The sequence below is a fragment of the Phocoena phocoena genome, chromosome 14 (assembly GCF_963924675.1).
Source record: "Phocoena phocoena chromosome 14, mPhoPho1.1, whole genome shotgun sequence".
Classification (NCBI taxonomy): domain Eukaryota; kingdom Metazoa; phylum Chordata; class Mammalia; order Artiodactyla; family Phocoenidae; genus Phocoena; species Phocoena phocoena.
In genome coordinates this window covers 30,081,409-30,106,570 of record NC_089232.1, presented here as the reverse complement: position 1 = coordinate 30,106,570, position 25,162 = coordinate 30,081,409, and the positions used below count along the sequence as shown (strand labels likewise).

The 25,162-nt window shown below is 35.2% G+C and overlaps 1 protein-coding gene across 1 annotated transcript in view; it reads left to right on the top strand.

Moving 5' to 3' along the window:
• ZNF638 (zinc finger protein 638) overlaps window positions 1-25,162 on the top strand; it is an 84,211-nt gene that overhangs the window by 38,240 nt on the left and 20,809 nt on the right. The window contains exons 9-18 of the mRNA XM_065890938.1: window positions 6,561-6,619; window positions 6,832-6,884; window positions 15,237-15,287; window positions 17,176-17,247; window positions 18,058-18,144; window positions 18,421-18,489; window positions 18,887-18,927; window positions 20,664-20,795; window positions 22,687-22,815; window positions 24,726-24,767. Coding sequence (XP_065747010.1) covers window positions 6,561-6,619; window positions 6,832-6,884; window positions 15,237-15,287; window positions 17,176-17,247; window positions 18,058-18,144; window positions 18,421-18,489; window positions 18,887-18,927; window positions 20,664-20,795; window positions 22,687-22,815; window positions 24,726-24,767 — 735 coding nt within the window. The remainder of the gene's footprint in view (window positions 1-6,560; window positions 6,620-6,831; window positions 6,885-15,236; window positions 15,288-17,175; window positions 17,248-18,057; window positions 18,145-18,420; window positions 18,490-18,886; window positions 18,928-20,663; window positions 20,796-22,686; window positions 22,816-24,725; window positions 24,768-25,162) is intronic.

Below are 25,162 nucleotides of genomic sequence, written 5' to 3'. Positions count from 1 at the left end.
ACTGCAGAGCACAGGCTCCGGACACACAGGCCCAGTGGCCGTGGCTCATGGGCCCAGCCGCTCTGCAGCATGCGGGATCCTCCCGGACCGGGGCACAAAGCCGTGCCCCTTGCATCGGCAGGCGGACTCTCAACCACTGCGCCACCAGGGAAGCCCTATAGTAGATGTATTTTTGATGTACCTGTGGGAATTCCACGTCTTAACTCCTCCACCATTTGATCCCATCTGGTATCTAGTTTTAAGTTGCATTTTCCTGATTATTATTGAACTTCAACATCTTTTAATATAATTACTAGCTATCTCTATTACCTGTTGTATATATCTTCTCACATTGTTCTGTTAGGTTGTCTTTTTTGTTTTGTTTTGTTTTTAGGTTATTTGTCTTTTAAAAAAATTTCATCTGAAGGTGTTCATTATCCTAGACACTAACTTTGTGTTATAAATGAGAAGTATTTTCTTTTAGACTATTGCTTGTATGTATACATATATAAAGTTTTAAGTAATTTCAGTGTACTAAAGTTTATTACCTTTTTTCCTCTTAATGGCTTTTGCTTTCTTTCTTTTATCTTGTTTTAGAAGACCTTTGTACCAGTGCCAAAAAGATATGCTTCCATTATGTTTTAAATCTGTGATTTGTGGTATAATGTGTGAATAGTATCAATATTGTTTCCAAAATGGGTAACCAATTAACCGAACACCATTTATGCCTGATTTGTCTTTCCTCATTGATTTGGAAAGCTGTCTTTATGTGTATAAATTATCCTGTACACACAGATCTGTTTCAGTCTGTTTATTTTTTACAAATACTGTATGCTTTCAATTATTATAACAACTGTAACTTTATAATATTTGCTTAGTTTTCTAATAGAATCCTTTTCTTTGTTCTTTATTTAAATTTATTTTGGTTAATCTTAAACATTTACTCCTCAATATTTGTTTCAGAATCAGTTTAAGTTCTCTGAACAATCTTATTGAGAGTTTAAATGATACTATATTGAATTTGTATTGATGTCTTTACAATACTAAATCTTTCTGTCAGAAACGTGGTTTATCTCTCCATTTATTTAGGTTTCATCTAGTGTCCCTCAGCAAGTTTTACATGTTTTTTAAATAAATTTATTTATATTTGGCTGCATTGGGTCTTCATTGCTGTGCACAGGCTTTCTCTAGTTGTGGTGAGCAGTGGCTACTCTTTGTTGTGGTGCACGGGCTTCTCCTTGCAGTGGCTTCTCTTGTTGCAGAGCATGGGCTCTATGTGCGTGGTCTTCAGTAACTGTGGCACGAGGGCTCAGTAGTTGTGGCTCGTGGGTTCTAGAGGGCAGGCTCGGTAGTTGTGGTGCACAGGCTTAGTTGCTCTACGGCATGTGGGATCTTCCTGGATCGAACCTGTGTCCCCTGCATTGGCAAGTGGGTTCTTAACCACTGCACCACAAGGGAAGTCCCACATTGTTTTCCATGACATCCTTTTGTAATGTTTCCATAACGTACATTTTGGAGGAAGTGTTAAATTTAACTTTTATTTATATTTATTTATATACATCATAAATATTATTTCAATTGCTATTAGATAAAAGAGTTATTTATTTTTTTCTCTTATGTTTTCTGGTTAGTTACTACCAGAGTAACGCGTCGTCCTAGTTTACTAACACCTGCTATATACGTGCCCATTCCATTGTCCCATTGTCCTGATTTGAATAATGAATAACATGGTGACCCTAGTTATTACCAATTTAGAATTTCTTTCATTTTCAATTAACAGAAAACTTCACCATTGTTTTATTAAACAAATCCGAGGTTTATTTATCTCATAACAGGAAATCTGCAGGCAGGCGGTCCATGGCTGGTGCAGCAGCTCCATACTATCTTCAGGAACCCAGCCTTTTTGATTTTCTCCTCCACTATCGTTAGCGTGTACCTTTCATTCTTGTTTGTAAGATGGTTGTTGTACCTTCTGATATTGTTTCTGTCTTCCAAGCAGAAAGAAAGGAATAAAAATCAAGAGCAGAATGGATTTTTATCCCCCCACCAACCCCTCCAGGAAGAGCAAGTTCCCCAGCAACTTTAACCTACATTTGATTTACCAGAACTGTGACACGTGGCCATGTCTAGTTGCAGAGGATAATAAGGGGAATCAAGAATTGAATGCATAATTTAAAAATTTAAACTTTATCCTGTAGACAGTTAAATGTTACTCAAGGTTTTCAGCAGTGCTATGACATAATGAAATGGATGGATTAGAAAGGTTCATCAGGAAGTGATCTGCAGAATGAATTAGTTGGGCAAATGACTCTGAAGGCAAAGAAAGCTTAGCAAATTGATTAAAGGAAAGAAGAGAAAAGATCACTGATCCAGTTAGAGTGCTCATCTAGCCAACCAGACTGTTATTAATAATAGTAATGGTTTGGGGTAGATAGTAACCTTGAGAATAGAAAGGAGAAGTAGCTTATACCAGTGACTCTCAAGCAAGACTGGCTGATCATTAAATTTGGAGAACTGGGGAGATCAGTCTTCTTTAATTCTAAAATGTTTAATCTGGGAAAATGGGTGACTAAGGATACATTTAGGGTATTAGAGTGACTTATTGATAAGTTTGGTAAGGCAGCAGTGCAAGTCAGATAGCCCAATCATATTGATTTATTTTTGGCTGCTTTGGGTCTGTTGTGCACATGCTTTCTCTAGTTGTGGAGAGCAGGGGCTACTCTTAGTTGCAGTGCGTGGATATCTCATTGTGGTGGCTTCTCTTTGTTGCAGAGTACGGGCTCTAGGCGTGCAGGCTTCAGTAGTTGTGGCTCGCGGGCTGTAGAGCACAGGCTCGGTAGTGGCGGTGCACAGGCTTACTTGCTCTGCGGCATGTGGGATCTTCCCCAAACAGGGCTCAAACCGGTGTCCCCTGCATCGGCAGGCGGATTCTTAACCACTGTGCTATCAGGGAAGTCCCCATATTTTACTGTTTTGATTTTCATGGTAATGAATGGGCTAAGTATCAACACTAGAAACTAGAAAACATGCCATCTACCTGTCAAAAACGTTGATGTTCTTCAATTAAATATGGTTTGGATGGTGCTGAACTGAAGCCTTAGAATGCTAACTCCTGACTTCTGTGTTGTGACTGACCAGAGGGGATCCCCAACAGAACTCTGGTTATGGCTTCTTCAGATTAGAAGTATATGGGACAGTCTTTCTGGCCTGTTATCACAGGGGAAGACATTAAGTTTTCCTAATAGAGCAAGCCCAAAATAGGCTTGAAACTCAAACTAGAAAAGAAAGGGCAGCCCTAAAGTTTTCTTGATCCACATCTTAATTTTGGCATGAATAGTCAAAACTACGATGAAACTTTTCTGCCCACGTTTGATATTTCATGTTAGGATAGCCTTGGACTCTGGCTGTGATTCATAGAACATTCTCTTCATTTTGCTACTTCTTGGAGTCAATAATGAAATGTTAGAGAAAAGGTTAAAATTTTCTACATCCCTGTATTTAAGCCTGAAAGATTAAAATATGGGTCTGCACAACTCTGCCAAACTCAGTAACCTTGTTTTTAATCATAAGCCAGCATAGACCTCAATCCTTAACAATGATTCTTAACCAATCTCCTGAAAGCAAGCATTCTTCTTTTCCAGAGAAATGGACACATGTCGATACTGAAAATTTTCCTTAAAGGAGCAGGAGCCCTTGATAAAAAAGTAGAATCAGATTTTCCAACAAACAGTACCCTTGTAATTGTAAAATAGTGCTGCAGGTCAACCCTTTGCAAAGACAAAACAAACAAGACTTTAAAATTTTTAATTTACTGTTTTCAGCAAGATTCACGGGGACATTACATCTAAAACCTAGAGCAAGCAGGCAGCTTAGATTTAAGAAGACTGAATGGAAACAAAAGCAGTGCTGGGAAGCAGTGAACAGTGGTTTGAGTGTTATGGAAAATCTAATGAATAACAGAGATAAAACTGCAGAGATACAAGCAATTCAGAAGAGAGTTTAGTTTTACTTTAATTCAGAAACTATTTCTTGAACATCTGTTATGTGTCTGGCATTATGTTACATGCAGAAGATGCAGTGATGAACGAGGCAGATGTGCTTCCATTCTTCTTAGAACTTATTGTCTATTAAGGTTAAAAAGTCTAAAATGATTAAGAGGAAAGGCATGGTGGATACATCTGGGAGACCCAATCTGCATATAACTGGAATTTCAGAAAGAGAACATCACTTAAAAACTGGTAAAGTTGTTAATTTTCATAGTTACAAAGGTGCAAGCTATAGTGATCCAGGCAGAAACAGTATAAACGTAAAAAGTAGACTAGCCTTAGATAGCTAAGCAACACATTCTCAAGGTTGAGTGGAAAAAAAGATTGATTGTAATGCAGTACGTGCATTTCAAGTCACATCCCAAGTTGTATGTTAGGACCGTATTCTCAGACATGTATGGGCTCGAAGAACATTTCATCAGTCTGTCTTTCCGAGAATATTGCTATCAAAATGAACAACTTAAGGAATGGAGAAGTTATGATATAAAATGATTGGTGATGAGTAATGAAACCATTTAAGCGTAGAGTAAGATCCAAATAGTCATTCGTATCTTTATAAACTAACATAAATTGTAAAAAAAAAAAATTACTTAAAATTAAAAACAATAATAATTTTGGTCTAAAATATGTCATCAGAAATTGGCATGGGGACTTCCCTGGTGGTGCATTGGTTAAGAATCCTCCTGCCAATGCAGGGGACACGGGTTCAAGCCCTGGTCCAGGAAGATCCCACATGCCGCAGAGCAACTAAGCCCACGTGCCACAACTACTGAGCCTGCGCTCTAGAGCCCGCAAGCCACAACTACGGAAGCCCGCGCGCCTGGAGCCTGTGCTTCACAACAAAAGAAGCCACTGCAATGAGAAGCCTGCACACCGCAACAAAGAGTAGCCCCTGCTCGCCACAACTAGAGAAGGCCCACGCGCAGCAACAAAGACGCCACGCAGCCTAAAATAAATAAATAAAATTTTTAAAAAGTGGCATGTGAGCCAAGGTGTAAGGGCTTTTAAATTTATACAGAAGAAGTCAGTGGATTCACATTTCTTTTAACACTGAAGATACCCATTAGTAGAATAAAAGTAGGAGGATGATTATCTTCTAAACCATTGGGGTGAGGAAGATGTTTCGGATAAAATCCCATATAGAACAAAAGGAAATGGCAAGGTTGCCCCAAAAGAACAGAAAACATAAAATAACATGACAACAATTTTTGTTAAGATCAGATTAGTTGAACACATTTATTGAATGTTCACTAATTGCCAAGCATGTTTTTAGGCACCAGTGATAGTGAAGAGAAAGACCACAAGGAAATTAAACATATATATATATATACTATGTCTATTAACAGCAAGTGCTGTGGAGGAAAGTAACAGAAAAGGGAAATAGAAGTGCTCTTTTTGGGGAATGAGGAGCCGTGCAACTTTCCATAAGGTAGTTATAGAAGCTCTCATTGAATAGGTGATATTTGAACAGACACCTAAAGGAGGTGAAGGAGCAAACTGTTCCTTGGATTGAGGGCATTCCAGAGAGAAGGAACAGCAACTGCAAAAGGCTTCTCAGGTCCATGCCTATGTAGTTTGTTTTGTTTGAGAAGTATAAAGGATGCTTTAGGATTGGAAGTAGAGAAGGATGGGGAGAAGTATGTGGTAGTTTGGGGGTAGAGAGTGCATGGAATGTGTGCTGTAAACGCTTAAGTATTAGCTTTTTCTCTGAGTGTGATGAAAGGTTTTGAGTTTAGGAATGGCAAGATCAATCTGGTTCTATGTTTAAAATGGAGTGAGGGTGGGTAAAAAGGCAAAGACAGAAGCAGAGACCATTATGAGTCTATTACGGTAATTAAAGGAAAAGATTGGACCAGAGTGGTAGCAGTTAGACATCAGAAATATTATAGCACTATTTGTTTTTTGTGTTTTTTTACACCCCCTCCCCCCCAATAATAAGACTATAATTCCTCATTAAATATGACAGCTGGAATCCCGGCTTCTTTTCACAAAAATGCCATATATTTAGCCTATGCTAGGCACCATACCGCGGATGCTCAGTACTGGCAAAAAAGGAAATGCCCTGCCCTCATGGCACTGCCATTTTTTTTTTCTTACATCTTTATTGGAGTATAATTGCTTTACAATGGTGTGTTAGTTTCTGCTTTATAACAAAGTGAATCAGTTATACATATACATATGTTCCCATATCTCTTCCCTCTTGCATCTCCCACCCTCCCTATCCCACCCCTCCAGGCAGTCACAAAGCACCCAGCTGATCTCCCTGTATAGCACCATTTGAAATAATGTTTTTGAAAGGTAGTGATAAGAAAATGTAGATAAGTGATAAAAGGCAGGTTGTAAAATTACACTGTATGATCACAAATTGAAGAATTTCTCTCTATAAATAGAAAACGGTGATTAACATTTGTACTTTAGGGTAGGAATATTTTAGATTTATGTACGTGTGTGTTTCTTATGCTTTTGTGTATTTTCTAAATGGTTTTTTATAATTGGGGAAGAAACTAAATTTTTCAAAATACTTTTCTTTCATAGAACAAAGAGGTGAAGAAAAAGTTATCAGATTCAAAGAAAACATCTGCATCTACTTTAAAGTAAGTAATTCCATCATCCCCTATGTGAGAATGACTATGCATATGAATTAAAATTTTTTAATTTTTACAATGACATTTTAAATATATTTTATCATCCTGACTCCAGTTTAAATGGGACATCATTCAAACTGAATTATTTTAAACTTTTTTAGATTTAAGCTTTGCATCTTTAGAAGTTTATTCTTTGCTAAATTTTTTTCTCCTTTTAATAGAAAAGATACAGATGCTTCCAAGGCTGTTGAAACTGTGACTTCAGCTTCTGCTAGTAAGTTGTTACTTTCAGTACTCCTCCAAATGAGTATGTTTTGTCAGATGACTAGAAACTTCTTGTAAGATGATGCTAGGAAAACATTATTCATTGTGCTTTAGGAGAAGGGGGACCCACACTGGCTCCTGTATTAAGCTAATGGTTAATGTTAAGTGTTTAATTATGAAATCTCTTGTGGAATAAATATAAGGACTCAATGAGATAATGTATGCAAAGTACCTATCATAGTTCCATAGTTAATAGCTATTTAGGTTAATTTTGCAGTGTCTGTCTCCATTCCCTCCCAGTAAACTGATAAGACAAAACATATAGGTATGTTAAGATTGCTTGTGTGGTCCCCTTTGATTTTGAAAGTCTGCTAAGAACCAAAAAGTAAACAAAAAAGACTGAACAGAAATAGATGATATTACACTCATGTGTTATTTCTTTACACACAGGCAAATACTTCAGGTCTTTATTATGAATCTAGCTAAATGAATTTTGCATACAGTTTTAAACCCAGTTTATTTTTTTCTCAGTCCATTTAGGATTGGAAATGTCGAGAGAAAAAAGTTATTGCCAAAACATACACTCTTGAATCTAGTAAACAGTGTGATAGTGAAGGACAAGACATAAACAATATATTAGGAAACTTAAATTGTGTTTTGTATGTTATCTTTTTGAAAGGTAGGTAGTTTATGGATTTATATTCAGAATAGATAAAAGAGTTTTTGGTATTAGAACTAATATTCAAGTGACTGGAAAACTGGATTGTGTAGAATATCTCAGTTTTCCATAATGTTTAGTTGGATAATGTCCTGAAGTTATTGGGAGTTAGTGGAGGTGACTATGAGTGGCTTCTGGAAGGCAATAAATTTTTACTAAAGTTTTAAATGTGAACGTGTAAACGGATAATATTTAGAGGCAGAAGATACTTCAGTTAGGCAGATGACATAAAAAAGGTAACAGAAAGGCCTTGAAGAGTAGTGCTGGGGTGTTTTTTAATCTGACCCCATTAACAGCATTTCTCAAAATGTGTTGCATGAAAGACTTATTCATAGAACATGTTTTGGATCAGGTGAAGTTTAGGATATGTATTATACCTTTTTTTTTCTTTAAAAAATAATCCACAAACCCATTCACTTTATGAAATCCTGCAGGAAAGAAACCTATTTAACTTTGTTTAACCCACTGTTTCCAAAGCTTGGATAAGTGCACCCCATTTTTTCTGTGTAAGACCTAGTAATAATTGGTACAAACTCTGGGAAATTTCCTTAGAGAATAAAGAACCACTAGTTGTTTAGGATTCTCATGTAGATTGGATACATGGAGTGATTGAAAAATCCTATTGAGAAAACATTTGGGATTCACTTTCAGGTAATTAGGACCTGATATTAAAAGGTTAATTAAAATGATCTGGTATGCTAAAATCTGAATTTTTATTATACAGAATTTTTTAGTGGATAATATATAAAAATTTAAAAAATAATTTAAAAATTTCAAGGTTTCAGGCCGGATGGATTTTTCTAAACGAATGTAGTAATGTTGATTATAATAAAATTCAGCTGCAGTGATTTCTTTGACCTGGGGGAGAACATTGCTAAATATCAGTTATCAAGGAATATCTATGGGAGATATCATTTAGTCAATCACATGGCATTGAAAGTGGGATACCTAGGAAAATTTTTTGTTAAGTTTAAGGTCTGAATTTTGGGAATGGCCCTAACATAATAAAAGTAATGCGTAGGGGGAGAAGTGCTTCAAGTTAAGTACTTCCTCCCTTCTAATATAAATGTAGAAAGAAAGAGAGGAGCCCAAGGCTGAGAAAGTGTCAGGTGAGAAAGATAAGATAGCTTTTTGAGATCAGCAATGTCAGGTTGAAGAGGGATAGGAAGTCAGGGTAGTTTTTTGTTTTTTTTTTTTAAACATCTTTATTGGGGTATAATTGCTTTACAATGGTGTGTTAGTTTCTGCTTTACAACAAAGTGAATCAGCTATACATATACATATGTTCCCATATGTCTTCCCTCTTGCGTCTCCCTCCCTCCCACTCTCCCCATCCCACCCCTCCAGGCTGTCACAAAGCCCCGAGCTAATATCACTGTGCCTTGCGGCTGCTTCCCCCTAGCTATCTACCTTACTACGTTTGTTAGTGTGTATATGTCCATGACTCTCTCTCAGTCAGGGTAGTTTTAAGGAGAACTTTGGGGGCTTCCCTGGGGGCTTCCCTGGTGGCACAGTGGTTGGGGATCCGCTTGCCAGTGCGGGGGACATGGGTTTGAGCCCTGGTCCAGGAGGATCCCACATGCCGTGGAGCAGCTAGGCCCGTGTGCCATGGCTGCTGAGCCTGCGCTCTGGGGCCCGCAAGCCAGTGCGCCACGGCTGCTGAGCCTGTGCTCTGGGGCCCGTGAGCCACAGCTGCTGAAGCCAGTGTGCCGTGGCAGCTGAGGCCCGTGTGCCTGGAGCCTGTGCCTGGAGCAGGAGAGGCTGCCGCGGTAAGGGGCCCGTGCCCCGCAGCGGGGAGTGGCCCCCGCTCGTTGCAACTAGAGAGGGCCCGCGTGCACCAGCGAAGACCCAGTGCAGCCAAAAATTAAATAAATGAATAAATAAATAAATTTACTTTTAAAAAACAAAGAGAACTTTGGTTATAAGCACAAATCTAAAAGGATGTAGGAAAGTACAGGGAGGGAGCAAAAGCCTAATTTTATCAGAAAGGGAAACTTTAGAACTTTTACCCAGTACTAATTACTTACTTAGCACTGGGCTATATGCCCATAATTAGATGCGTATTATAAAGTGGTTAGGATACATCAGAGAGTTATTTCTAAGTAGTTTATAGTTTAACTTGTGCCAGAAGACAGAAAACAAGGGAAAGAAACTTGCCATGGTTACACTATTTATAGTAGACAATTTGTTATTTCACTTAATATTTCAGACCACCGTATGAGTCTAGTTCATACTGTTCTCCTTTGATAGATGAGGAAACAGATTCAGAGAGGTTAAATGACTTACTCAGGATCACATGGAAGAGTTAGTATTCAAACCCAAAACTGTATGCTTCCCAAGCTTTTCACCTATACTAAAGTACCTCTCTGAGAATGAAAACTTGTTCTATATCTGCTTTGATTGCTCTTCTTTTATCTTCCCTTCATTGTTTCCCTAAATGTCTGTTCCTCTTCTCATGTCCTACTTTTCTTGCTGGTTGATTTCTTTCCTTTCCATATCTTTAAGGACCAATGACATCTCCCATACATACATAAACCTCTTCTGCCCCCTCCAGTTTATGCCTCATTTTCTTATATTATCTAACAACACCACTAGTTATCCAGTGTAGGAATCTATTAGTAATCCTTTACCCTGTCTTGTCTTCTTTTTTGTCCCACCCAGTTCAAACTTAAATAACATCCTTCCTAAATAACATCCTTCCTCTTCTCATCCAATAGGTGGCTGATTCAAATTAGTTCTCTCTTGAATATACCTCAAATTATCTCACCTTTACTCCATCACAGCTGTAAATGTTTTAGTTTAGACTCACATTTGAATTTTTGAAGATAGCCTCCCGACTGGCGATTTTTATTCTACTCTGCTCCGGTATTAACACTCTTGCCCTGAGGTCACTTTAAAGCAGATCTGATCGTTCCACTCCTAGTGACCCACAGGGGAAAACCCAAATTCTTCATAACGACCCCTTCCCCTTTGGCCCAGATGACTTTTTCAATCTCTTGTCACGCAACTGTATATTATGTTTAAGCTACTCAGAATAGTTTATTTTCCAGCTGTGCTATTTCATTTCTCGGGTCTTTATGCTATCCATTTGTGTGGAATCATTGTCTAAATTCCAGTTAACTTCACTTATTAAGCGCTTATGAAGTAGTTATTTAGTAGGTGCCAGGCCTCGTGCAAGGTATTGAAAATACAAAGTCAATTAAGACTCCTTTTGGAGGGTCGAGGTGGGGCAAATTCTAATTTATCTTTTAAGGCCCATCTCAGATGAAGCTTCTTTGTGATACCTTCCCTGACTCTTAGGCAGTTAAATGCTCCCAACTCCCTCCTAGAAATACTGTATTGTGTACATTAAATCACTTGGTATTAATAGGTTGTTAATAAGTCTGTCTCTTTCACTTGGCTGGGTAAGGGAATATTTGTAGTTTTATTTTTCTGTACCTTAATATCTAATGTGGTGTAAGGGTTCATGAATAAATATTTGCTGGAAGAAGAGTATAGGGATACTCAAATCACATTTGTATTAATGTCATAACTGAACCCATGGAAGGCAACTAGAGATTATCATACTAAGTGAAGTAAGTCAGAAAGAGAAAAATAAATACCATATGATATCATTTATGTGGAGTCAAAAATATGACACAAATGAACCTATTTATGAAACAGAAACAGAATCACGACATAGAGAATATGTGGTTGCCAAGGGGGAGGGGGGCAGGAGAGGGATGGATTGGGAGTTTGGGATTAGCAGATGCAAATAGAATGGATAAACAACAAGGTCCTACTGTATGGCACAGGAAACTGTATTCAGTATCCTGTGGTAAACCATAATGGAAAAGAATATGAAAAAGAATGTATATATTTGTATAACTGAGTCACTTTGCTGTATAGCGGTAATTAACACAACATTGTAAATCAGCTATACTTCAATAAAAAAAATAACTGAACCCTTGGAAAAACACATAGTGAACCAAAATTTTCTGATTTGTCATTCTTGAATTAATGATTATTTTCTTCTGTAAGATTTTATTGGTTTCCTTTTTTTTTTTTTTGCGATACGTGGGCCTCTCACTTGTGGCCTCTCCCGTTGCAGAGCACAGGCTCTGGACGCGCAGGCTCAGCGGCCATGGCTCACAAGCCCAGCCGCTCCGTGGCATGTGGGATCTTCCCAGACCGGGGCACGAACCCGTGTCCCCTGCATTGGCAGGCGGACTCTCAACCACTGCGCCACCAGGGAAGCCCCCCCCTTTTTTTCTTAAGTGCATGTCTTTTTATCTTTTCAATTCCCAGATGAAAATGACTTTTTTTGTTTAAGTCAGTTATTTCCCCAGTAAAAGCACTCTGCCCAAATAGTTCCCACATGTGAGTTCCAGCAAACCTTAAAGGAAGTAATAACTCTAGTTCTGATTTCAACTATTCCATAGCATGCAGAGGAAAGGAAAACATTCTTTAAAAGGGAGTATGGAGGGGGAGGGGAAACAGGAAGGAAAAAACAGGCTAATACCAACATCAAATGCTGACAGAGACACTGCACACTTAGCACAATGGCTAAAATAAGAAAATAGTAATACCAAATGCTATTGAAGATGTGGAGAAACTTGTACATTGCTGGTGGGAATGTAAAATAGTATGGCCATTCTCGAAAAAAGTATTGTAGTTTTTTAGCAAAACTAAACATGTGCTCACCATAAGACCCAGCAGTTACACTCTTGGGCATTTATTTCAGGCAAGTGAATTACATTTCACACAAAACCTGTTCACACAAAACCAGTACACAAATATTTATAGCCTCTATTAATAGCCAAAAGCTGGGAGCAACCCTAATGTCCTTCAGTAGGTGAATGGCTGACTAAACAAACGGTGTTATGTCTGTAGCATGGAATACCTACCACTTAGCAATAAAAAGGAATGAATTATTGATACATGCAACAACTTGGATGGATTACAGAGGAATTGTGCTGATTTTAAAAACTCAATCTAAGAAAATTATGTATTGTAAGCTTCTATTTACATAACATTCCTGAAATGATAAAATTAAAGAGATAGAGAACAGATTAGTGGTTGTCAGGGATTCTAGGGGAGGGAGGAGATGGCTCTTTCTATAATGGGTAGTAGGAAAGATACTTGTGGTGGAACTCCTCTTTGTTTTGACTGATGGTCACCATAATCTACATGTATATGATAGAATTTCATAGAACTAAATATACTTTACACGCATGCAACCTGGGGAAAATGGAATGTTTGTAAATTACATCAATGTCAGTTTCCTGTTTATGATATAATACTTAGTTATGCAAAATATTACCATTAGAGGAAAGTCCGTGAAGGGTATATGGGATCTCTCCCTATTATTTCTTACAACTCCATGTGAATATACAGTAATCTCAAAATTAAAAGTTAGAGGAATGTTTTAAAATGCTGATAAAGCTATCATACTAAATTGGAATTATAGAACAGTTTCACTTCTGAATATTTGATGTAAAGTCTTTAAGTAAAATTTTAGTGTCTGGAAGTATATTAAATGAATAACATAGTATGCCCAAGAGGGGGACAGGGGTCATGTCAGAAGTATAAAGATGGTTCAAAATTAGGAAATCTGTCAGTTCCATTTACTATATTAAATAGAGGGAGATAAATGCTGAGAAACTCTTCAAGTAGGTGACTACTTCCTTAATATGATAGTGTGTTTGTGTACACATACTTTATTTATTTATATGCATAACAAATACGCATATATCAAGTCAAAAGCCATCATATGCTTAAGAGTTAAACAGTAGAAGCATTCCCATTAAAGTTGGAACCCAAACAAGGGATACTCATCATCACTTGTATGAGTTAAAAAATATTGTTCTAAAACTAATAGCCATTAGCTGGTGCACTACAAGTCAAGAGGCATAAAAATTGGAACGTATGATAAAACATTATTGTTTGCAAATATATACTTATGATGGAAAACCCAATAGAGTCTATTGAAATGCTATTAAATAATTAGCCATCTTAATTCTCTAAATCACTATAAAGTTTTAATTGCTTTATTACATAAAAAAGAACCATTCATACTAATATACTAATAAAATATTAATATACTAATAAAATATTCCACTTATAATAATAAAAAAGGTAGAAGCTATGAAAAGAAAACTTTTAAATACTAAGAGGCATAAAATAAGGCTTAAATGAGAAAACAGCTCATTTTTGGATAGAAAGCCTTTCACCATTATAATATGCCTTTTTTTCTTATATTAAAAGATAAATATTAGGAACCTAATACCAGTAAAGATTTTTTGAATCTATATAAGCTGATAATAAAGTTTATACATAGAATAGACAAGAAAATTCTGCAAAGGAAGAGTAATTAGGACAGAACAGCACAAACAGATATTAAAATATAAAGTTAAAAGATTTATATAGTTTCATATAATTGCATAAATAGATAAAAGATCAGTAGGACAGAATAGATTCCATGAATACTCCCCCAAGCATATGGAATATCAGTAAATCATTATGGTAATATTTCAGATTAGCAGGGAAAAGATGAATTATTCATTAAATTGACTAGACTCTTTGTAAAGTATATAGTTTATAGTATCAAAATAAATTACAGGGACTTCCCTGGTGGCGCAGTGGTTAAGAATCCGCCTGCCACTGCAGGGGACATGAGTTCGAGCCCTGCTCCGGGAAGATCCCACATTGCCGTGGAGCAACTAAGCCCGTGCGCCACAACTGCTGAGCCTGCGCTCTGCAGCCCGCGTGCCACAACTACTGAAGCCCACACGCTTAGATAAGCCTGTGCTCCGCAACAAGAGAAGCCACCGTAATGAGAAAACTACGCACCTCAACGAAGAGTAGGCCCCGCTCGCCACGACTAGAGAAAGCCCGCGCACAGCAACGAAGACCCAGCGCAGCCAAATAAATTAATTAATTAAATAAATTAAAAAATAAATTACAGCTGGATCAGAGATTTAACATGATACATAGACAGTAGTTAAAAGTATTGAAAGAAAATGTGGAGGGTTTTTTGGTTTGTTTTTAATTTCAGAATGAGAAAGTCCTCCCCTATCAGGAAGACATTGATTACACAAAAATTTTTTTATAAGTATTTCTCATAACTTTTTAAAAGGTTGTTACCTATATGATACAGATTAATTTTAATGTATAAAGAACTCTAATAAGAAAATCCTCAAAACCCAAAAGATAAATTGGCAGATATTAAGAATAGACAGATCACAAAGAAATAGAGATGAATTTACACATATGAAAATTGACACAGCTTTACTTAAAATTTAAGAAACAAAGATTAAATCATACTAGTTTCTAGCTCAGATTGGAGTGATTAATAACTTCTTTTACATACTGTGTTTGTGTGGAAATGGGAAGCCCCACTCTTGTATACTATTGATGAATATTAATTGGTACAACCTTTCTGGAGGACAGTTTCATGTTTGTTAAAATTTAAATCTATCCCTTTGTCTCAGCAAGTCCATGGCTAAGAATTTGCCTATAGTTATAGTTCCATGGGCATACAAAGATGAGTATAAGGATGTTTCTTGCAGTGTTTTTACCAAAATTATGCTAAGTTAGCTCTTTCCTAAATCTAAGTGATGTTTTTTGTAATGTGATACTGATATATTTTTCTTGTTATTTTAGCCAAACCTGGACAAACCAAGACATCTGCAGCCAAAGTAAATAAATCTTCAGGTATGTTTTCTGTATTAGGATCCTAGACATGTTAACTTTAAATTATTTAAGCAGTTTTTATCAGTAGTGTTGGATCTCATGTGACACAGTGTGTGCTGAGTATATACCAATCTGTGAAATTTATAGTCATCTAGAAGTTTTGAGAAAGCAGGTTTAGTAGATAATGCTCTTTCCTTGCAGTGATTATCAAAATAAAATAATTTAACTGGCAAACTGTTTCTCATGATGAATATTGGCAATATTTCTGTCTTTCTCTTTTATTGAGGTCTTCTCTGTTTACTTTCTTTTATAAACAAACTTACAGCAAATTATGTTCTTTTTGCATTTTTATGGGCTATAGTGGATTTTAAAGTAATATTAATTTTTTTCTCCTTCCTCTAGCATTATCCCCATTTCTGTTTTTCCTCCCATTTCTGCTAAATGCTGGTTAATTCAGAGTCATCTTTTTAAGAGGATAGAGATCAGTGTATTACATTGTCTTTATAATGGTAGGAAGGAAAGGAAGCGGTCTTGAACCACTGTTGGTGGCAGATCCATAATTATCATATAGTAGTTTCTTAGAAGCAGTAATCTGAGGGAGTCAGGTGTGGCTAGAAAACATGTTTTGAAGATGCACTGATTTAGCAAACAGTTTGATATTACTTTAATAGTAAGTTTATAGGAGTCATTGGTGGAAATCTGGGGGAGTGGGTGCTAAAACCAGTAGCTTCCCCCTTGAGTGTTGGAAATTAATTCTAGTTATTTTTTCCTTAAGTTCTGGTACCCAACTAGAAGTAGTAAAGTGAATCGACTTGTGGTAGTAACATAGGATAGTGAAAGAAACACCTTAAGGGCTCATGGGGCTAAGGTTACTGCAGTGTGACAAAACTTGGGAATTACTAAGAAATGACTGGTTGCGTGACAATCTATAAAGATTGGTATTTCTCTTTATGAGCAATAATTAAGGTCTGTCTTTGGATATAAAGTGTGGATTTGTAAACTATTCTGATTAAATTTTGCAGACGTCGGTAATTCTTTTTGTTTGTTTAATAACTTCAAAAGCATGGTCATATTCTCACAGAAGGTCCTGTTAGGTAGTTAAGGCAGTTACCACCCTGGTTTATAAATGGGGAAACGTGCACAGAAATCAGTAAATTCCCCCAGCCTTCACACCTTGACTTGGAATTCAACTTGAATTCACTGACTTGTGATCCTGGGCTTTTTCCTTATACTACCTTGCTCGTTGGGCATCCTAATTTTCAGAGCTAAACCTCCTGTTGGTCTCTGAATGCTCTCTGAATGCAAAGGTTTTTGACTCTGGTAATCTTTTTAGTGACACTTAGATGATCACAGTCTTTATAAACAGCATCATTTTGGAATATAAGCAACAGTAATATACATATGTAGAAAGAAGGGTCAGACAGTTTAAATAATCCTGTTCAGATAGGGATTTGACTATTTTGAAATAGTCTTTATGTGGCCTGACAATGATATAGGTATTCTTAAGTGCTTTTTAATCAACTGGGAGCCAAGGAAGCATGAGCTGGGAGGTCCTCAATATAACTGCTTTTGGAGCCATTAAAGGCATCATGGGCTTGTGTTTATATCCTTGAGGTTAGTAATTTTGCTTCTAATTACTAAGTTGATACACACATTTAGAGATCTGTGTAACTTGCCTGAACGCTGTTTTTAAGTACCCCAAAGGGGAGGTGAATTCTTATTTCAATGATATTTTTCTTCCTAAAGAAATTATCATTTCTAATTTAGCAAATGACCTGTGTCCCTAAAGATGATAACATTTTGTTTTGAATAAAATATAGTTTGTTGCTCTTATATTCTTTGTGAGGTTCTTTGGGAATTGTTGATATTAGTTAAATAAATCAGTTTTGACTAAGCTTTTGTGATTTAGGGAAATCAGCGGGTTCTGTAAAATCTGTGGTAACAGTAGCTGCTAAAGGTAATAAAGCTTCAATCAAAACAGGTAAGACTGTTGGAAAAGAGAGGTTATATTAAGTTTATTCTTAATTCTGCGTTAAAGAATGTAATAAATATGATATCAAAAGCAAGTTTTAATTTGTAGTATATAACATCTTGAAAAGTTTAGTAAATAATTCTTTGATATTTAGAACCTGACACACATAGGACTTCTGTTTTTTGATGCTTTGGTCTTTGACAGTATATCTGCCATTGCAGTTACATTTTTGTTTAGGAAACATTTCTGACAGCCATATAATCATAGGTTGCTCTGCCACTTTCCCCCCCGTTTAATCTTTTTTTTACTCATTTTTTTTAGAGCTGTCACTTCATATTACCTTCCCCAGCTTGTAAAATTCCTCTGATACTTGTTACTTTAAAGATTTTCTTTCCATGTTACAAGGATGTATCCTCCATAAAGAAATGGAACACTAAATTGTAACATGTTGAAAATAACATGTTTATTAATATATTTTTCCAATTGACTAATGTAATTTTAAAGAATCTTTGTGGAAGTTATAAAATAATGATTTTTATGTGTGTGATTATGATGTACTTTTGCCACATGAGGATTTCATAATTTGTGAATCATTAATAGCCCTCAACAAAAGTTGTATCTCAGTTTAAATTTGCTTTTAATCTTATTGGTAAACAGATACTGAAAATAAATGGAAATAAATATGTGGAATAATAAATATGTGGAAAAGAGCTGCTTTTATAATGAAGTTGAACTACTTATTTACTAATATATTAGTATGAAACATGCTAAATGACTGAATAGACCCTTAGAATAATGGTTCAACTCTACTTTTAAAAGCAAAATCTAGTGGAAAGAAGTCTCTAGAAGTCAAAAAGGCTGGAATTGTCAAATACAAAGACGCCAATAAACCTGTGATTGTACCAGGTAAGCTTGAAATGCTGTCATGCAGTGCTTTCTTTTCATTAAATCCTATTGGTATACACTCTAGGTATATTTTGAAATAAAACTTTTTGCTTAAAAATCTTCAAAAGGATTATTTGGTGTTTCAAAGGAAAACTTGTATTAGCTTTGTCTTAAATCAGGTCAGCCTAAGGAGACTTGAAGTAACAAAATAAACTAGCTTAAGTTCCTCTTTAGATTCATTAGTTTAATTATATTAGTGTATTTTTCTAGACTATTAAAGCAGACTATTTCATGCAGAAAACTCTGAAATAAAGACGAGTGTGGAAGTCAAAGCCACTGAAAATGGTGCTAAAGAAACTATTTCAGGTAGGTTAATAGAAATTTTATTTTGTTCTCTTATGTTTAAAGATAGAAAATTAAATTTTAGGTGAATAATTTTGTGTCATATATATATATATATATATATATATATATATATATTTCAATACCAGAGTCATACCTAAGTGAAATTAAGAATATTATGATTCACGTCTTCACCTTGTCTCTTGATTAGTCTGAAATTTTGCTCTCAGAAAGAATAAAACTGAATGTATTATTGAAAAGCCAGTGTTACTTATGTAGCTATATCCTACTTAAATTCTCTAGTCTTTTGCCCACTGTATACATTTTCATGTAGCTACTATTTAATCCATTGTGGAATAAAGTGGGATCTTGATAAATAAAGTATATCTGCATGAATTCTTATTTTATTTTGTATCTTAAGAAGCTGCTTTGGAGGCCACAGAAAATGAACCAGTTAACAAGGTCAGCTTTTATATTTTACTTATTTTTATAAAGCTTAAGAAATTTTGACACAATGTATTTTTCTTACTATAAACCTAGGTAAAAAATACACAGATTTGGTATGGTGAAAAATCCTGGTCATTGGAGACTTCTAAAATACGGTTTGAGTTAAAAAAAATCTTGAGTTACAAAAATTTAGGTGCAGATTATCAGTAAATGTACATGTTATTGAGGATAACTTTTCACTGAGAAGAAAATGTTAGGCCAGTTGGGTTTTTGAATAGATAACAGGTTGTCAAATTAGAACCAATGGAACTTTGTGAAATTTCTTTTTCCTTAGAAGCAAATTGGAGATATGTTAGTATTTAGAATACCATTTATTTTTTGTGTTTTTAGAGGAGCAAGTGGAGTTTACAGTTCTATTTGAAGGGCATAAAGTTCACTTTATTGTTTTCATGTGCTTATATCCGTTATTATGAATATATTAAGATTTCATTAATTTAGACTTTACTGGTTAAGATCTTGAGATCCTTCAGGTGCTCAGGTTAAGTTTATTTTAGACTGGTTGCTCCATTCTTCAAGTAGTAACTAAGTAAGTAGTATGTGTTAACTTACTGTTTTGTTTTAAGAAGAATATTGTAAAACACCAGTAGAGTATCTTAGATTTACTTACTGCACTTTAGAAAGAATCTATTTTTTATACATATATAAACTTATTCATCTTATTTATTATTTTATTTTTGGCTACATTGGGTCTTCATTGTTGCACGCGGACTTTCTCTAGCTGTGGCGGGCGGGGGCTACTCTTTGTCGCAATGCACAGGCTTCTCATTGCGGTGGCTTCCCTTGTTGCAGAGCACGGGCTCTAGGCACGCAGGCTTCAGTAGTTGTGGCACACAACCTCAGTAGTTGTGGCGCACAGGCTCAGTAGTTGTGGCACACGGGCTTAGTTGCTCCGCGGCATGTGGGATCTTCCTGGACCAGGGCTCGAACCCGTGTACCCTGCATTGGCAGGCGGATTCTTAACCACTGTGCCACCAGTGAAGCCCAGGAATCATTTTTGAACACAATTTACTTGCTAGTTAAAAATCGTTCTCAACTAGCTTATGAAAATTATAATTTCCCACCTTCCCCCACCAAAAGAAAAGTCACAAGTTGCCACATTTATGCCTTTGGGGATTTCGCCAACATCCACTAAAGGAAAAGTTGGCATTTATGAGAGTGATCTTGAAGAATAAAACAGATCTGAGAGAAGAGAAGGCAGAAATGAAAGTATTTACTTTGTAGTGAGGATCGGGTTATGGGGTAAGGATCCTAAGAGACTAGGTAAGCTTTTTTATATTGCCAACAAGGGATTATTTTACTCAGTAAGATAAAAGAATATGCACCAATTTGGAGCATGGGGATCTTGGCATCACAAGGCACAGGAATGGCAACAGTACATGAAAGGAAGGAGCTGTAGTCAGAGACAGGCAAACCTGTGTTTTTAAATTTATTTTTAAGCAGTGGTTGCAGAAGAGAACTAAAGACCTTGACTAGATGACAGATGGTATGACTGAATTATTCTGTGTACTTGAAGAGTGGAAAAGTGCATTTTGTTTTGTTTTTAATTTGTGGTTTAGACCAGCCTTCTGAATTAATCAGATTTAGTATTAAATACAATTTAAATACTAACATAACATATGATCTGCAGTGTAAATTTAAGTAAATATAACAGCAGTTAAGTTTTAATGTCAATTCTTAAATTGGTTTTGAAGGAAACAGAAGAAATGTGTGTGGTACTTATTTCTGATTTGCCTAATAAAGGATATTCTATTGAAGAAGTTTACAACCTAGTAAAACCATTTGGTGGTTTAAAGGATATTTTGATTTTATCATCTCATAAAAAGGTAAGAGTTGAAAATAGTTGTGAATTCATGTCTGCAAGCACATTTTGAAAAACATTAACTTCACAAAACTAGGACGAAAGGGTTTAAGAGTAACACCTCAGAATAAGCTGCCTCAAGTTAAGGCATTTTTAAAATATAAAACACAGATAATCCTTTATTTTAAAAATACATTATTCTAATCAGATGTAGTTTTACGTTGGGAAGGATGGATTTCCCCATTGAAGTTTTGCTCAAACGTTTAATTTAACAGAAAATACTTTACGTCTCTAATATGTTAATACAAAGTTTTTTAAACAACTTATAAAATTTTGTTGAGCACTCTTTACTATCATTTCTGGGTTTTTTTTACCCGTTATACTCAAATGGGAAATAACCATTTTCAGACTCAGACTAGTGAAGTCATCAGTATTTAGAACAACCTAGATTTATCTGTATGTCTTCAGTTTTCTATAATGAGTATATATTGCTTTTGTAATTTAAAAACAAAACAAAATATTGTTAATAATGAACAACTTGTGGAAGGTATTTTATAGGAAGTGAATTTCAGGGAAGTTTAAATAATGGAAACAACACCGTTAAGAGTGGTGGGAAGTAGTGTTCTTACTATAGGAAGGAGTTAATGATCACTAGAGATTTTTGAGAGTCAAGCAAGTGTGCTTAAGAAAACAAAGTAGGAGGGGAGAGTAAGTGTAAGTAGTCATATGCAGTTTTACCTTATGTTAAAAGTAGATTATTTGAATGGTTGCACAACTCTATAAATGTACTAAATATTAAAACCCATTAAATTGTACACTAAAACAGGTGAATTTTATGATATGTAAACTGTATTTCAATAAAGCTGTTTTCTAAAAAGCACATTATTTGTAATGTTTAGAGATGGACAAGAATAAGAAAGAATACATTTTTTAATGTAAGAATTTTATGTGATGACACATTAAAATAGGGGGAAATTGTGGGAAACTGGGAATGAATAATTCAAATTCATACTTTGCATCATATACCAAAGTGGATGTGTATGTAGATAAATATAGAATCCAAATACAGAAAATCTAGATTATTTGTGCCCAGTTTTGATTAGAGTTGAGTAGAATTATTTGGAGATTTAATTATTTGGAGATTTAATATTTTTCTAGACGTTATATGGAAAAATATCAGGTTCAGTCATATAAACATTTTAAACATTTGTGAAGCTAAAATTAACATAAAACAAAATGGAAATAAAAAATTTAAAATATTTATGTAAAATGATAAACACAGTTCATATAAACATGCTATAAAATATTAAAGTTTAATAAATAAATTGGCAAATGACATAAAGGGAATTTATTTTTTAAAATTACAACTATAAATAAAAATATGGACTATTTCCACCTCATTAACTATCAGACATATGGAAGAATGTTCAATCTCTTTACTTACCCAGGTATGAAAATTAAAACCAAAACGTATGGAGTTACAATTTGACACTTATGAAAACAACAAAATAAAAAATAACTTGGTAACCATTACATGTTTCTTTGATTCTTTCATTCCTCATATTTCTCATATTTTGTCAATCATTAAATTTATTTACTCAGTAAATGTTCATTAAATGTTTGCTACATGCTAGATACTGCTCTAGGTACGAAGGGTATAGTGATGAATAAGATAAATAAGATTTCCCTAGTGTCATTTACTACAAAGTCCCTTCTTATTTCTCTTTAGTATTGCCTTATGAGTTCAGTCATTCATTATTTCTTGGTTATGGTCGTAATGTTCTAAGGAATGCTTTTTTTATCTTAAAAACATTTACTGAGTTATTGAATTCATTTGACTCTTTAAGTATTAAATTTTTTTAAGAAAAAGTAACTTAAGATTTATTTTTTCATTCTTATAATTTGTATTTTAAAAGGCATTTATAGAAATAAACAGAAAATCTGCAGATTCTATGGTAAAATTTTATACCTGCTTCCCAATATCACTGGATGGGAATCAACTCTCAATAAGTATGGCTCCTGACAACATGAATTTAAAAGACGAGGTAAATAATAGACTTACCATCTTATTCACTAGAATATTATTAAATTTTTAAATCAGATTTATTATAGTCCATTATGTTTTCTAGTTTTCTTCTTTGGGTCACATATTTTCTCTCAAACACTGAGAAAGCGTCTTCCTATATTTCTCCATAGTTGCCCATCTCATTGTTTGAGAGTTACCTCCATATTGAGGGAATCCAATCCCTCATGTATGTTGGAATGGGGAAAAAAAAGTTGAAAACGGTAGTCTGTAAAGAACCCTATTCTTATCTCACTGCCATTATCTGTCATCCAAACTGGAATTCCAGAGGTTACCTTTATAATTTTTTCCTCTCATTTCTCGTAACCAGCTGGTCACTAGGTCTGGTCTGTTTTAACTCCTGAATATGTCTGGAATTTCCCTCTTCATCCCATTCACCATTGCCTCACCTCTTTAAAACGCCGGCTAAAATAGTTATTCTTTATATCCTCTACCTTCAGTTTTATCTCCCTTAAAACCTTTTTCCCAAAGTCATGAGACTGGCATACAGTTCAAACCTCTTCAAATTAAACTGATTTAGAAACCCTTCATTGTTTCTGTGTGGCCTACAAACATTTACTGCTAAGAGGCATGAAACAGAGATGCTAGAATCTCTAGAGGAAGGTGGAAATGCATGTATTTTTTAAAATTAATACTTATTGGAGTATAGTTGCTTTACAATATTGTGTTAGTTTCTGCTGTACTGCAAAGTGAATTAGTTATACATATACATACATATATCCACTCTTTTTTAGATTTCCTTCCCACTTAGGTCACCACAAAGCATTGAGCAGAGTTCACTGTGCTATACAGTAGGTTCTCATTAGTTATCTGTTTTATACATAGTAGTGTATATATGTCAATCCCAGTCTCCCAGTTCGTCCCACCCCCCCCCCCACCTCTGCTTGGTATCTATGTTTGTTCTCTACATCTGTGACTCTGTTTCTGCTTTGCAAATAAGTTCATCTGTACAATTTTTCTAGATTCCACATATAAGTGATATTATACGATACTTGTTTTTCTCTTTTTGACTTACTTCACTCTGTATAACAATCTCTAGGTCATCCTCATCTCTGCAAATGTCACTATTTCGTTCCCTTTTATGGCTGAGTAATATTTCATTTTATACATGTACCACATCTTCTTTATCCATTCCTCTGTTGATGGACAATTTAGGTTGCTTCGATGTCCTGGCTATTGTAAATAGTGCTGTAATGAACATTGAAAATGCATGTATTTTGAAAAAGCCTTCCATTGAGAATCATTCTAATGTGATGTAATTGCTGGGGTGGTTTTATATATATCAGTAGTGTCAAAGAGAAAAAAAAATTTAAGAACCATAGTCCATAAGATAAAGTTCCTTTTCTAAACATTTAAGCCTTTTATCAGCTAGCTTCTCCCAGCTTTGACATCCCTGTGTTGTGCCAGTCTTGGCCTCTTTATATAATTTAGCAGCACCAAATCACTATACACTTAATACCCTGTGATGTTTTTTTTTACTAGCCTACATCTCTATTCTTCCTCATCCTCTATTTTGCTTAGCTGACTTTTTGTTGTGTAATTTGAATTCTCTTACTGTCCACTAAATTAAATCTCTTATTCCTTGTATATGAATTTGAGTGTCTTCCCCTAAATGGTACCACCTTATTAGTCTTTAATGTACTTAGGGGATTAGGAAGAATTAAAGTCTGTGGGTAGGGTGGGACTTAGATAACTTGTTTTAGGAAGAGGGAAAGATTGTTGGAAGGAACAGAAATTTTGCTTACTCCTCATTTTATGAAATAGTTCTTAATGCTTATTCATATAGATTATTATATCAGTAAATCTTGACTAATTAAATATACAAATAAGAAAGAGCTTACACTTTCAATCTTCCTCTGTTTGCCTTTCTAGGAAGCTATATTTACAACCTTGATTAGAGAAAATGACCCAGAGGTGAGTTTTGCATTTAAATGCTTTTGTACACTTGTTTAATTGATAGAAACATTGGTTGTTTTATTGTTCACCTGTCAAGAATTAAAGAAAATCTTAGCACTAGTTTTAAAATATTGAGGTGATGGAGATGTCAGATGAGTCTTCTCTTGGTAAAAATAAGAAATGGAGGGCAAAGGAATCCTGATGTGCAATATTTTTTAGATTCTGGAGCCATATTAACTGACTTGGGTAAATATTCGGTATATTAAGTGTTTTGGGTACATATTATGTTGACAGAAGAAAGATTATACTTCCTTTTTTAGTATATTGTTTCACTGATTATTCACATCTAGTACTAAGACCTCACTGTCTTTACCTGTATGGTCATTTTCTTATTCTTGGGAGAGGACATTACC